Source organism: Cynoglossus semilaevis, chromosome 16, assembly GCF_000523025.1.
Source record: "Cynoglossus semilaevis isolate Cse_v1.0 chromosome 16, Cse_v1.0, whole genome shotgun sequence".
NCBI lineage: Eukaryota > Metazoa > Chordata > Actinopteri > Pleuronectiformes > Cynoglossidae > Cynoglossus > Cynoglossus semilaevis.
Genome location: NC_024322.1, coordinates 7255826 through 7271374, shown reverse-complemented (window position 1 = coordinate 7271374; position 15549 = coordinate 7255826). Strand labels below are relative to the sequence as shown.

At 42.1% G+C, this 15549-nt stretch overlaps 1 protein-coding gene across 1 annotated transcript; it reads right to left on the bottom strand.

The window, feature by feature from the left end:
• Window positions 1–3270: 3270 nt before the first annotated feature.
• olig1 (oligodendrocyte transcription factor 1) lies at window positions 3271–12486 on the bottom strand. The gene has a single exon (XM_025063954.1). The coding sequence runs from the start codon at window positions 4780–4782 to the stop codon at window positions 4009–4011; it is 774 nt and encodes a 257-aa protein (XP_024919722.1). The 5' UTR covers window positions 4783–12486; the 3' UTR covers window positions 3271–4008.
• Between the last annotated feature and the right edge of the window lie 3063 nt (window positions 12487–15549).

The window sequence follows — 15549 nt, the reverse complement described above, 5'->3', positions numbered from 1 at the left end:
TGTTCTGAACGTTTTTCATCATAAACGGAGTCTGGACTGGACTGATTTGACCATAAACTCTTCCATGAATTAAAAAAAAAACCTCCCAAAATCAGCAGAAAAATTCCCGTCTTATTTTAGGGGTTTCCTTTCAACCATAGTCTGCAACTAGAGGGCTCTGCCCATTGTTGATATACTGTACTGTACTGTACTCTCTCTCTCTCTCTCTCTATATATATATATATATACATATATATATATATATATGTATATGTATATATATATATATGCATACATTTTGCCACCCAGATTGTAATGTAGTTTTTTTCCCACCCTAATTCCAAATAATAACTATATTCTACCATTCAACTTTTCCTAGTCACCGTGCTCAGACAGATGGATGTGAGACCTGACAAACTAATGGCCACCATGTCACTGTTGAAAATGCTGACCGCGCTTTTGCGACTCGTCATTTCCAGCACTTTGGAGACCATTTTACATTTTTTTGTAAAGCTCATACACCTGCAGTGACCACACACCATCGCAAGCCCGGACAGGGGTAATGAGGGGACGGCTGATGGTGGCCTATAAAGTTGTAATGAGGGCCGCGGTGTGAATGGGACACAGGGCTGGAATGGGGGGGAGAGTTAATGAGCGGGCCGGTGGTAGCAGTCAGCAGTGACGCTGTTGTATGGGCCGACTCTGGGACAGAGAGGGGTGACACACAGGGATCAGGAATGTCAGGGTGGGACAGCACAGGAGGGCCTGATGTTATTTAGAGATGGGATGAATAAGCAGGGTTAGAAAGTAAATGGGGGTCCTGACCAGCCCCTGTGCTCTGCTCATTGTGGAGATGAAATTTATGGCTCAGGACTTCCTAAGCCAAGGACTCCCCACGTTGACTGGTTAAGTGCTGTGAAACAGTACGACAAAGGCCGCGGGCAAATAACACTCGGAGATGAGAGGCTGCAGGAGAGGAGGACAGTGGAGGACAATGTGTCCTGTCCACATTAGAGACACATGTTAGGGCGAAGAGGCGCTAATTGGACACACAACAATATGTTCAAGTTGAAATCCCAGTGGAAACACAGATGTAAGTCAAACGTGCGAAAGGCTCTCAGATTTACTTCTGTAAAGACGCAGTGAAACGTGAGGATCTCGACAAACTACGACGTCGGCTTGACTGGCTGTTGTTTTTAAACTCCTTATATAAATACTGTAAATGTGACTTGACCTGTATCACAGAGGACTGGTTCAACACATAAATTCCCTGACTAATCCACCCTAACCTTCTCCCTCATTAAGCTCCTAACGACCTCCCTGCTAACAGCAGTAATAAGTCCTGTTGCCTCCTCAGCCCTGTGACTAAAGTGGTCGTCACCGTCGCTCAGCGTCTGAAAGCATCTTCGTCTTCTGCTGAGAACGTGGAAGTATAAAAACTTTGTCCATACAACTGGTTAAATTAAACTAATTTCCCTTTAATGTCAAATGCTCTCATCTTCTTCTGTGGTACATGAGGTGTCATCACTTGTCTATAAGCACTAACTCATTGTTATTAGCTTCTTGTCCCAGAATCAAACAGAAGAGAAAAACTAGAAAAATAATAACATTAAATGAATATGATAAGGTAACCTCAAACTATCAGTTCCTCCATTCTGCACACAATTTTTAATTTAGGACCATCTGAATATCATCATCATCATCATCATCATCATCATCATCATCAAACATTCACACAATATAAAAATAGCAGGTCTCATTTCTCAGTTTCCCTTTCTTTTATTTTTGTTTGTCATCATTTTAATGTTACTAGTTTACGTCTCCATGTAAAAAACTGAAGCATCTCTGAGACATTGCTCTAGTTTTAGTATTAACTGATCTTCACATGAGAGTTAGACACAATGTGTGTGTGTGTGTGTGTGTGTGTGTCTACTCATTGTCTTAACAGCTCTCCTGGGCCCATTGAACAACAGTGATGAAATGGAGATGAGTTAAAGTGCTGACACAAAGAGTGAGCAGACCCCTGCGTCGCTGCAACAATGGAACCACCAAACGCAAGAAAGTGAGAGCCTCTTGGAGAAAACAGAGAGAAAGAGCAGAGGAGGAGGAGAGGGGAGGGGAAAATGAAGGAGGCCTGAACCGTCCTGAGAGCAGGAGGAAGAGCCGGTGGAGCAAAAGGTAGCAGAACAGAGGAGAGGCAGGAGAAAATAGCAAGGTAGTTAATCCCTGTGCAGACATAAAGCAGCTATATGTAAATGAAAGCTGTGAAGTTTGACCGTCTCACTTTGATCTGATGAATCAGGCTCTCCTCTGCTCCTCTCTCCTCCTTCACTCTCACCCTCTTCTTCTTCCCCATTTCTCCTGGCAGGAAAATCAAGCCTTATTTGCCTTAATCTCACTTAATGGCATCCAACTCCTCTTTTGTCCTCCCTGATGATAACAGATTCCCCTTCCCTTTCACCCACCTCCATTCACAGATACCCTCTGTAATCCTCTTATTCCGGGGGAGAGGCAATTATTTGGAGTATTTTATCAGCATTATGATTATGATTATTCTCAATCTCATTATTCCCGTGGCCGAGGTTGGGGCTCCCGCCCGCTGCCCTCTCTTATTCTCACTTCCAGCGAACATGCCAGCTTTCTTCCAGAGGGGTGGCCAGTTCGCCACGGTGAACTCCATTCAGGGCGACACATTTTCTGGGCGTTTGAACATATTGTGGAGTGAGTGTAATGAGTAGCACCAAATCACCCGTCCTGGCTCCTCAACACAGAGGAAAACATCAAGAATCTGAGCAGGGAGGAGAAAGCAAGGACGAGGGGGGCGAATAATCAAAAGGCCTCCTTTCTGCAGGGCAGTAATTACACCGGTGGGTTTTGATCTTTCCCTTGTTGGATCAGTGAATAGGAGAAGAGACGAGGACTGTTTCACTATTTCTGAGGAGGTGTGGAGGAGGGCGGGAGGTTTTTACGCAGCATCTTGTCCAGAGTCCGGAGTATACGAGGAATTATCATAAAGAAGTGGTGCTTTGTGCCGTGAATGATCACTTTACACAGAGCTGTGACACAGGTCGGATGAAAGGAGGTGTAAAATATGGACGAGAGTTTATACGGAGTTCTGGAAATGTAACACGCTTTTTACAAAAATTATTTGTTGTTGACTTGTAAACAAATGCATCCACTTTGCAGATAAATACAGAATGACATCACGTGCATAGAACATCTCAGGAAATAATAATAAAGAAAGCTGTTTACTATATTTTAATTATTAAATAAAAATTATGTGCTTTTTTTTTAATTGAACAAATGAAATTAGCTATTGATTGGCAGAGAGCCGGTAGTTAATGAACATGTGTCCAAGACTCAAATGTGTAATAGTTACAGTATGTCCCCCATACATTGCGTATTTTCTTGCTTTTAATTGAAGTTTTTTATTTGTTTGTTTTTTTCTGTTTTTTTAAAGCATCTGTGAATTTTAATTATTTCTGTTTTGTTCATTGTGGAGCTAAAAGAAAAGACAGGAAGTATTTAAGTCATATCCATTCAATTGTTCATTGATACAAAAGGTAGTTGTTGCCCTGTCTGTAGGTGAAATGGATTGGATTTACATGCAATATCAGAGAGGAACCAGCTGGGTATTTTATAGTATCAAATCTGTGCCTCTTTTAAAAGAACGTTCTGACTTTCATTAGAAAGACATGGAAGAATCACAATGGATTTCTTACTCCATCACATCAATAAAAGGACATTTATTTTCACTCTTTGACAACACGTCAACATTTATGCTGCTTACACAACTACAGCACAATGTGTGGCATAGAAACAACCTTTATTCTTTACAGTGCAGTATATAGAAGACTTGCATAAGGTTTAAGCTACACATGTGAGTAAAATATCTTATAAAAATATTATAAAACTGTTAAAAATGTTAGAAAAATAATTTACTAACTATCTAATAACTTCATATAAAAATTCATTCAACTAACAGTCGTGAAGTCCTTTCACCAGCTTTTCATCCTCAAACTTCAGCAGTCACTTTGAAAACCGGGGGCCTGGAGAGGAATGGCTGAACCTGGGCAGTCTGCAGACCCCGCAGGGACAGAGGGGCCCCACTGAGCTCCACTGGACAGGGGCCAGTGAGGCGTCCATGGGGCCTGAGGACAGCAGGGGACATTTAGCTGTGGCTGATGATGAAGAGGAGGAGGACGAAGAGGGAGTTGAAGAGGCAGCTGCTGAGCTGAGGAGGGACTCCTGGGTGAGGAGAAGCTGACCAGGGCTGGAGATGAGGGGCCAACCTCCAGTGAGAAGCAACCGTGGGACGGGCCCCGCATTCACACCCATCCCGATGCTCACCTCACCCAACAGCCTCCGCATCTCCTGCAGAGATGAACCCAAGAGGAGGATGTAGTTCCTGGCCAGGACCAAGGTGGAGATCTTGGAGAGCCTTCGACCCGGGGGAGCTCCGGGATGGTGGGTGTGAGAGACTGAGCCAGAGGAGGGTGAGGAGGCGTACGGTACCATGACCTCCCTCAGAGCATCCATGGCAATGTTCAAGTCCTGCATCCGCTTTCTCTCCCTGCTGTTGATCTTCCTCCTGAGCTCCTGCTGCTCCTCTGGGCTCAGCTCTCTCTGAGATTTGGTGGATCTTTGGCTGCTCTGCAGACCCAGCAGTTGGGGTGCAGGGTGGAGACGTGAGCTGAGGTTGAAGCCAGGAGGGCAGAGGGCTAAGTCCTGGACAGGCCCTGGGCCACAGAGAGACTGAGGCCGCTCCTGGGCTCTGATCACCGGGTTGGACATCATGTTCATTGTCTATCTGGACGAAGTTACCTTCAGGTTGGTAGTCCTGCTGTGTCTCTATCAGGTAAAGTCCTTTATTTGCAAAAAAAAAAATCTTTTTTGGCTCCACCTGTTGATCTCCCCTCGGCTCATAGAGAACAGATGCCATCCAGCTCAGTGACGACTCAACACACTCCCCACTGCTGGCGTCAGAGGGTTGTGGTGGCACAGATGAGTGGTACCGCGGTTTTATCTCATTTCCACAGCTGCGGGTGTTGAGAATGGCAGCTCACAGTGTGGTAAAGTGAGCTGAATGGTGCCACTCACACCCCGACCCCCCTCCCCGTCCTCCCCCCAGCTCAACTCCTCCCCAACTCATGTTGTGATCCTTGTAAATACACATATATAAGACTGACATATTAAAACTTTTATCATCATCTTCTAGCATCATCCAAATAGTCATTTTTAGTTGCAATTGATATAATTCTTTTTTTAGAACTGATCAATAATAAGAATCAATAATGCTGAAGCTCAAAAAAGGTGAAAATTGACACACTGTCCATATTTTTGGATGTCCAAAAGTTGTCTTTCTATCTTTCTACATCTTTAAGATTTTATTTCTTTAAGATTTTTATTACTTAGACATTTTCACTACACTAAGACCAATGAATCTAAACATCTTTACAGCATTGATATTCTGCAAAACATGGCGTTTTTATCATGTTAAAATGTCAATTTTTAAAATCTTTGAATGATTATCTTTCTATATTTTTAAAAGAGAGTGCAAAAAGAAAAAAAAATCTTATAAAGTAATTGACTTCAGCAAAATAAAGTTTATTTCAATATGCCTTTGCAACAATTTGTCCGTTAGCGGGTTAGCAATACATTTCTATAGCAACATTCTCGACTTGATAAGCATGAGTTGCATTAGACGCTAGTTTTGTCTGTGAACGTGTCATCACCTCTACAGTATGCTGCTAGTGCTGCCGTTTTGGGATTAGCAGCCTGTCGACATTCTTTTAGCCTTTTATCTGAAGTTAACACTGACAGACAACAGTGTGGACTCAGTGGAGTGTACCTCAGCAGGCATTCAACGTCCTAAAAGCCATTAAAGTCCTCAGCACAGGAGAGCAGGTATTAGCTGTGCTAACATTAGCTATTAATTGTGTCCGAGAACAGTTTTTGGCAAACCTTGAATGGCAACATCATTGTGTTTGGAGAGTTAATTGGAGGTTTGGAGGAGGAGTAGGTTATTGTTGCTCAGTTGTACACGGCTACGCTCACCGAATTGGCTGGCAGAGAGCTGGGCACGGTTCCAGACAGGCACACAACAGACCAATTGACTCCCGGCACAGGTGAAGCCGGCCCTGGGGCGCTGAGCAAGGCTGGAAACCTCAGATGTGCCATTCATGGGCCATAAAAAGACCCCGGCATCACTGCGTTTTCACAGTCAGCCGGTCGTTCTCTTTTGGACCCCCAAACCCCTCTTTTGTGAAAGCCTGACAGAGAAGGAGAAAAGGAAGGCAGGGGGAAGAGGGGAAGGACAGCAGAGTGACACACAGAAAGCAAGTTGTTTACGATGAAAGCAGAAGGAGATACAGGGGAGGAAGAGCCTTTCTTTGGTCCCCAGTCGCTCTTCTCTCGTGGCTCAACAAGTGAAAGATGTGTGTGGAGGCGCTTCCCTTCCCCACCAGTGGTCCGGTGGGCTCCGGCTGGTGCTGCGATTGAAGCTGAATGGATGGATTCCAGACGAACAGGAAAGACAGGGGCCTCATGAAAAGGGCCAGGCGGATGGCCCTCGCACCTGCAGCCGAACAGAGCGCAGGCAGCCAGGATGAATGTGTGTGTGTGTGTGTGTGTGTGTGTGATCCTGTGAGCTCAATTTAATTTCTAGTGGTTGTCCAACAATGAGATGTAATAAACGCAGTCATGAAAGAAAGCCAGTCCTGATGCCTGTGCCTGAATTTTGGGCCGTGGCTTCTGTGTCAAGACGACAAAAAGGGACACCTGCAAGGAGGCGCACATACAGAAGTCAGAATGGAGGAGAAAGAAAGAGGCTGGTGTCTGACAGAACACCACACCTCCCCCCTACTTTTTATACACAGGGCAAAGAAAAGTGAGCTTGATTTGGGGTTAATGCCCGGCGTATCCGCCTCCCAGCTTTCCTGCTCCTTTTGATGAGGCTGGACCAGGGCAAGAGCCCCGGTGGCTTCAGGGCAGGAGGAAGACTAGTGTCTTTATGGTGGAAGGAGTACCATCCATCTGGGCAAGGCTGTCTGCACCTGGGGGCTAAATGCACGGTCTGTGTGGAGTCACTTCCTGTGGCTGACAGACAGGAAGACACCTACGCCAAACTGCAGGGTCAATTTATCTGTTTGTACAGCATGAAAAATACACACTCGGTGATACCACTGGAGGGAAAAGACGTCTGTGCATGGTCTACATCTGAAAACCCCGTTTCCAGAAAAGTTGGTACACTTGGAAAAATACCAAAAATAAAAAAACTATCATTTGAATCTTACGTAATGTAATTGACCCTTTTAAATTGGAAGAATTGTTGTTTTTGAATGACCATTAACCACTTGTGGAACACATTGTAGAAATACTGCCCCCGAAATATTATTAAAGACGTGGTGCAGTTCTAATAGATTCTGAAGAACAAATGTTATTTTATCATGTTCAACCTTATCAACCCAACAACAAATACATGTTGAGTATTAGTCTATTTAATTAAAAAAGTGATTAATAATTATTAACCTGAACATTTCCAAAGTACCTTAAATATCCACAGTGTACATGAAGATAAAAACAATATTGTTATATTAATTTTTTAAAAATAGTAGTAATAGTAATTTCAGGGAACGAATTGGCTACATAGTGACCGCGGTAGTTAGATTTTGAATCTAGTTATTCAAACTTTGGATAAAAATAACCACAAATTAGATGAAATATAAGTGAATTTTTTCACTGTTCGCAAATGAAAATTTGCTAAATATATAAAGCAGAATATCAGAAAGGATATCTTAAAAAAAGTTTTAGCTCACAGTAAAAAAAACCCAGACTGATCTTATCTTGCAGACTCACGTTAGCGTGTGATTTTAAGCTTCTCTAAAATGAGATCCTCCGACCCCGTAGCCTCGTCAGGGCCAGGCACCAGAGCTTTAGCCAGAACAGTAAAAACCAGGAGCTGCACCTGCTGTGGGGTTGACATCACACACCGTCTTCTGTTTTCACTGTGCAAAGAGACTCTAATGAGAAATTAACAGTTGTCACTGACTGATCGCCTCCTGTGGGCAAACAGGTGCAGCAGCAGTAGCAGCAGCAACAATGGGAATAAACCAGGGGAGGACATTTCAGAGGGAAAACGCTGCTCCGCATCAAAGTGGAGGTGGAGGACACACTCCTCCATCAGCCCTAACTCCTGCTCTCTGAGGCCTGGCCAACCACATGAGAAGATTACAAGCTGTTAATAAGGTGGAACCGATCGGCTGACGGTCTGCTTTTGTGCTTCCCAGCATGCTTTGTGAGCGCTGGCCTGGGATAGTTAGCATTTGGTGCTGATCATAGTGGCATGGGATAGTGAAGGGGATAATGAAGGAGGGAGGGGAGTGAGGTCCTAGCCCCCGGCCTCTTTGTGAAAGAGAGCCTAAACGCTTCACGCTCAATAGCTGCACACGCTCAGTTGGTCACGCTTGTTTAAATACAGATGGACTTTTGCCACATTCATATTTCAAGTTGCTAACTGCTCCACTGACACTTCCTGTGGTCCAGGGTTTCATTGTGAAGCATGTCATTGTAGATTCGTGTTGACAGTTCAAATTAAAAGGCTTAAAACCTCTTTAACCTTCAGGGTTTTGATTAGCAGATGCTAAAGTGAAGTTACTCAAACTAATTCTAATGACTGTTCATTTCATTTAAACATCGCAGATGTCGCTCCCAGAAAATAAATGTTAGATAACAAACCGGCTGCCTGACAAAGTGTCCCTGTAGCCCCACTATTTAAGAGTGACAATGATGGATTCACTGACACTAAACCTCTACAGGAATCCAACGTCAAACACTGAGCTTCTTCTTCTTCTTCTTCTTCATCGCACACACCAGTCTAGGCCTTGGGGGGGAGGGGGGGGCTAGTTAATGTCTGTGGGGGCGAGCGAGGGCAATGTTTCTTTTAAGGGTTTTATTAGAGGTTCAAGGCCAAGGCTGGGTTTACAGAGAGGAGGGCAGTGGAGTGGGAGCAAAGTCACTGTTAAAGTGAGCGCTGACAGCAGTATGATAGATGACTCTTCATCGAGTCTGAATCCTAAAAAGCGGCCTTATTGTAGAAACGAAGGCTGGTGGTCGAACAGACGCTGTGTTGTTGCTGGAATTTAAATTTAAATTTGAAATTTGAATTTATCTCAGGGAGAGAAAACTTGTTCCATTTGCACTTTTAAATCCTATTTCTAATAAACCTACATTCTACTGCCCCCTTTTTAACAGGCAGAAAGGTAATATTATAGATTTGTTTTTGTTTTTCTAAGGTAAATGTGAACTGAATGTAGAAACGTAAGTCTGCAAAAATTGTGAAAGAAGCATATGTAAAATATATACAAAATATTTTTAAAAATTAAATTAAAATTTGACATTTTTTTACAAACAGCAGGTCAACTAAAAGGTTAGGGTATGACAGCAGCATTATTCCATGGTTAACAGTTGTTTCTTTAACACTTCATGCAATGAAACAAAACTTAATTTCAAACAATCTGTGAAATTTAAGACTGTTCAAGAGACAAATTAAAGAAATAATTGAGGCCCGTCATCTTCTTTTTTACAGTAAAAATATTTTTCCCTAAAAGGAAGATGAATTTATGTGATATTGTGTTAAAAACTGTATTGCCACCACGAGAGACAAAACCACTCACATATTCACACTGTAAATGTATATGTATCTACAGGAGCCAATCACACTAGTTATCATATGAGGGCAGAGGTCACCCTGGACAGTCATCCAGTCCATAGCTGGGCCACAAACAGAGGCAAAAACCATTCACACTCATATTCACACCTACGCTATGATCAATTTGGAGCAAATAACATTTTAACCTAATCCTGCCTGTTTTTGGACTATGGAATGAAGCAGGAACTATAAGTAGTTACCGGCTTGTAGTACCAGTGCCAACCACTGCACCATCCAGTGGCTGCTGTCAAATGTTTAGTGAAATCTATAAGTACATTTGAAGCACAGAAGCTGCAGCTTAGCCACTGAAGAACTGTAGTAATGGAAGCAGAACTGAGTCCAAAACTGAGATGTTAAAATGTTGATGTATTATCAGTGAACATTGGTGTAAAAGGTGATTGGATGTGAGTTCTATTATGACACACTGTTGTAATTCTGCCAACGTGAAGACTCTCGTTGTTAGCAGATGCAGTGTGTATTTATACAGGGATTATATCAGATGTTGTTGGACACATCTGTCAATCCTTTATCACAAACACACACAAACATGTGCATGTGTTAACACACACAAACACACACCCACCCTCTCTCTCTCTCATTTGAAACAACCCCAGATCTCCCTTCAATGCCTCACAGCCTCCTCCTCTCTTTATTCACCTCCCACTGTGCTGCTGCTCCTCACTGATTCTCAGTGCATTTAAAATCACAACTGAAGGCAGACGCCAGCCTCCGCTTTCTATTCAACCTCCACTCTGACAAACTGCAGCAGCTTTCTCACAGATGTTAGGTTTGAACACCCAGATAGATCGACAGATCGACAGATAGATAGATGTTGCTTGCCACATGATGCTAATTTAATTGAAAAACCATCAGACTCCAGGGAAAGATGACTTCAGAGCAGACATACAGTATGTTGCAGTGTAATATGAGAGCAGATAAACGACTGGACAAATAATTAATAATCACAACAACTACTGCAAATGTTATATTAGCACTAGCTTCTGGTTTTCATCTCAGCTACTGCATGATATGGACAAAACAACTTTAAGGTGTATTGTTTTCAACTAATAATCCATGTTAGCTTCTTCATCAACTGTTGGCTACGTCTTAGCTTATTTTAGTTTTGGTTCTAGTTACATCTTAGTCTTTTTCTGTTAGAATCACCACTAATTGGTCATCAATCATTTGAACTGATTTCTTTAACTCTTAATATAAATGTGTATAAATCAGGAAATAACATTGTAAACCATGCACTGCTCTTAGCAAAAAAACAAAACCCTTAGTCATTGTTTTGACTCCATGTGAAATCACTGAGCCTCAGGTCGACCTCAGGATTCAACAGCTCCACGATGGGAACTTCTTTTCTTATTAAAATACAAGTGCTATGTATAGATATGTTTCTCAGATTGGGGGCAGGTGTTTTACCCCCATCAACGCACTGAATAGTATCAGAGGCCCTCACGCCGGACTCATTTAAACCTCTGTCCACCCTCCACCGACCTGGTCTGCACCGGTCCCCTGTGCCCCCCAGCACAGCCCTCTGATACCTCTGTGTTTCTGCACTGGTTGATTTGTGTCCCAGTCCTGTGCTCCTCAGATCCACTTTGATGTTTAATCCCATCCTGACTGTGTCCTCCTTCAGTCCGCGGAGCCGCTCGGCCAGTCATGAATATCCAAAGGTCTGCTTACTTGACAGGATTATCCTTCTTTTCAAAGCCAGCGGGGACAATTCTTCAACCACAAAAACACACTCAATGGATCTTCTGCTCTCTCGCTTTGTTTCTTCTGCTTTCTTTTACTCTCCCTCTCTCTTTGTCCCTTTGGGCTGTTACCAAACACATTGATCCACCCGATCAAGTAGTTCATCTGCTGCTCTTCATAGACTGCTGGGCACACACAAACACCAGCACACACACGACCAGAGTTCCTCCGTGTCTGACAATAACCCACGTGCAGTGAGTTCTTCTTCTGCTAGTTCGTTTCTCCCTTCAGTTCCTGTAATAGAAAACTTTTCATTCTAAATGCTAGAAATCTTGGGAAATCTTTGTGAAGAGCAGCAGTTCTTCTTATTTACGGTGCTGTCTTCAGCTGCTGTGGTACAAGAAGGCAGGCAGGACTCAAACGCAGCACGAGAGAGACAGCGATCAAGTTTATTCAACAGAGTCCCAAACTTAAATACAGCCAACTCCAGGCAGGAGCACAGACTGAAGCAGGCTGAACCACGAGGAGAAGAGGAACCGCAGAACAACAGGCAAACAAACATCATGAACAGGAAACAACCAGCAGTGAACAACGAGCCTGAGTTAGAGAAGGAGGCGTATACATACCCTGGTGTAGACCAGGTGACACGAGTCAGAGTAACGGGAATCACACTGGCCACAGAGAGACGGACACACCTGACAGATCAATCATCTGAAGGAGGGGTCGTATCTTAGCAGGAAATCAAACAAACCAAAGCAAGATCAGGAGTTTGGAAAGATTTCATTCACAGTGTCTGTAGTTTAGTCACCTGCTCAGCTGTTCTTCACTTCATGTGGGGAGTGAACACTGCTGCAGTGACTGATCTGAGCATCAATCGCCATTTCTAGCAACATTTCTATCAACACAAGAGGAATAAAGGGTTCTGTGACAGTGGTCTTGAGATTTGCTTTTAAAGCGTTTAAAATAAAAACAGGAATTATGATTATTATTATTTTTTATAATTTTTATTATTTTTTTTTTAATCATGGATTCTACTCAAAGCACTTAACACAACCAGAACTCTACAAAAAATGGATTATGTGTTTAGACTTTAGGCTAAGCTAAATAAAGACCTTTTCAAATAACTCTATTCAATTTCTATTTCTATTCTATTCTATTCTATATACTTATTTATATATTTATATATACATATATATATATAACTCAGCACATAGTCCCTGTACTGCTCCTTATTTGTGATCCATGAACAAATGCTCCAGTGACATTTTTGTCCAACTGAACTGGCCTTCCTGGGTTCAGTTAAATCTAGGGCCCCTGGTCCTCTCTGCCTGGACCCCATGTTGTCTCCTAAACCATCCCTGACCACCAGTGAAGCGTGTATTTGTGTGGCCTAGTTGTGTTTTCAAACAGCCACATTAAAGGACACCACCACAAAGTTCCAATGAGGGACAAGACAAACAGCTTAATTCTCTGAGGCAACACTTGTTGCTGATCTCTTTAATACATACTGTCAGTGTGTGTGTGAGAGAGTGTGTGTGTCTCTAAGTACATCAGTGAGTTTAGTCTTGGTAAAGAGTGTGTTGGAATAAACAGCAGCCCCATGAGAAACCCTGACCTCTGAGGTCTCATCTTCACCTCCCAGCTCCGTCAGTTGCCTTGTAAATGTTGAATCCCGCTGTTGTCTCCAACATCTCCTCTGTTGGTTTATCTCCTCCTGTTTATTCCACCTTTGCTCCATCGTGGACTCTGTTTCTCTTTCTGAGTCTGTTATTCTGCTACTTTTGATGCAGCCCACCAATCCTTTAATCCCTTCAGCCAACAGAACCCGGTGTGTGGAGCTGAAAGGCTGTACATCTGTGCAGTGTTTTCTGGAAGGTTTAAATCCAGTTACCGCAGTGTAACATCGATGCTCTCCTTCTGTCTGAAGTTATGAATATTTAAAGCGTCACTGAACCAACCTCGGGCTCTCAGCATCAATGGATAAGTCATCCTGCCACCAACAGTGGATAAGGAGCTGTTTATTCAAATGCAGACGCTGGGATGTGACGCCCAGCTGCTGCCGATCACAGCTTGTAGGTAAAGCTGAGAAGATGGAAGATCAACAGCATTCATTCAACAGGAGGAAGTGAAAACAGTTTCTCATTTTGTGCTGCTGACTTTACTTCAAAATTATTTTAAAAGTAGGTTATTATAAATAAAATAAAACCACAATTCTCTCATTTCTGGTACACAGGGAACAATGATGCACATCCTCCAGCCCAGTAGGTGTCAGTAATCTGCCTTAATTGTTGAAAAACATACAGAAACTGCGTTGATCTTTTTTTTTTTTTGATTGAGTTTTGATAAAAGCATTGCTGTCGGATGTTTTCTTAACACTGCAGTACTGCAGGTTTGTGGGAACACCTCAGTGTAAAACATGCTGCTGAGACACTGGAGCTAACGTTAGCTACTATTGGCTGATTGGCTGAGTCCAACACTGTTTATATACACGGTTTTGTTTTGTTTTAAGGATACAACTGTGATGTATTATAAACCGTTTTATTCATCTAAGAAGAACAAATGTATCATATTTTGACTAAAAAAATGCTAGTATTTAAATAGGACAGGCCCTGCAGTGGAGGCCCTGAAGGCCCTAATGATGTTAGTTATGTAATCCTGCCCACTGACACACTGAATCTTCTGCTGCTCCACATATGAGCGAGCAGTACGCTGCTAATCGTTGAAATTTACACCAAAGAGAGGGCATCAGGAGAGAGTCAGAGGTCTAATTATTTTTGCAACAGGATCCTCAGTAACCCACCGTAACTGTGTTTCGCGCTGACAAATGGTGCTTGAGCGACTCAGGGGAGAGGATAAAGCAGATGTTCTGAGGTGAATAATCTGTCAATTTCTTCCTTAATCTGCCGTCAAAATGTTTTGTTGACTCTGCAAGCAGCTGTGGGTCGAACCCAGGGTGACGGAGGTGACAGTGGGCTGCAGATGGAGCATATGCCCACCTTAAATATTAGGTCGAACCCAGGGTGACGGAGGTGACAGGGGCTGCAGATGGAGCATATTCTCAATGTGATTTGTGTTAATCCTCCTGCTGCTGCTCATTATAACCAACGTGTGTTGTTGAGTAGACACAGAAAACAGAAATACAGTCAGAACTGATGATAAAAAAGTACCAATGTAGTCACATTTGTTTTGAATTCCAGATTCAAATTCGAGAATCAAGATGATTATTTATATCATTATATATAAATATTCTGAATGTTGAGACAATAGATACTCAGAAAATGTCTTGTAAATATGTCTAGAAAATAGGGACCATAATGGACCATATATTACATAATGTCTAGTTGCATGAAAAAAATATTTTTTTAATATTATTTTTAAATCTTTTTTCATCACTTAAATTTTTTTTAATTAATTGTATTATTATTATTACCATTATTATTATTATTATTGTTGTTGTTAGTAGTAGTAATAATAAGAATATTTTGATTTTTTTATTCTTCTTCTTATTATTTTTATTCTGTCCCTATATTGTGTTTTTATAAAAAATAATGAATGATGATTTTTTTTTAAATATATAAGAGACACTTTTATCACAGTAAAACTAACATCTCTAATGTTTTATTTTGTAAGCCATGTTCTTCCAAATATGTAATTGTTGTTTTTTAATGAATTTTGTAGTTACATTCCTGTCTTCTAACTGATAGTTGCATTAAAGAAAAGGTTTTTGTTTTTAGTCCTGACTCTCTACAGACCTGCATTTGTTGTATTTGAGTTCTGTAAGAGCACTCTATCTTTTAATTCTTCTTTTAATTATCTTAACCATGAACCTCTGGTCTGGTTAGGTTCAATAGGTCTACAACGGAGACAACCAAACAAAGCAAAAGTTTTTTTTGCTTTGTCTTACTGTGCCGTATGTACCTGTAAGTGTTTCTACACCACCTGACCTTTTCCTCTTTGAAACGTCCTAGAAAACGCTGGAAAGGACTCTGAATAATTCACTTCCAGTAATGAGGCAGATAAACAAGTGCGTGCATGAATATTCAGAGATCTATTTCTTCTGTTTGTGGCGTTCAGGAGCCTTCTGAAAACTGTGCAACAGAATGCACAATCTGCTGCTGAGCAGCTGCTGCCTTCCACTGTGTGGAGGGCTTTCTGCTGAC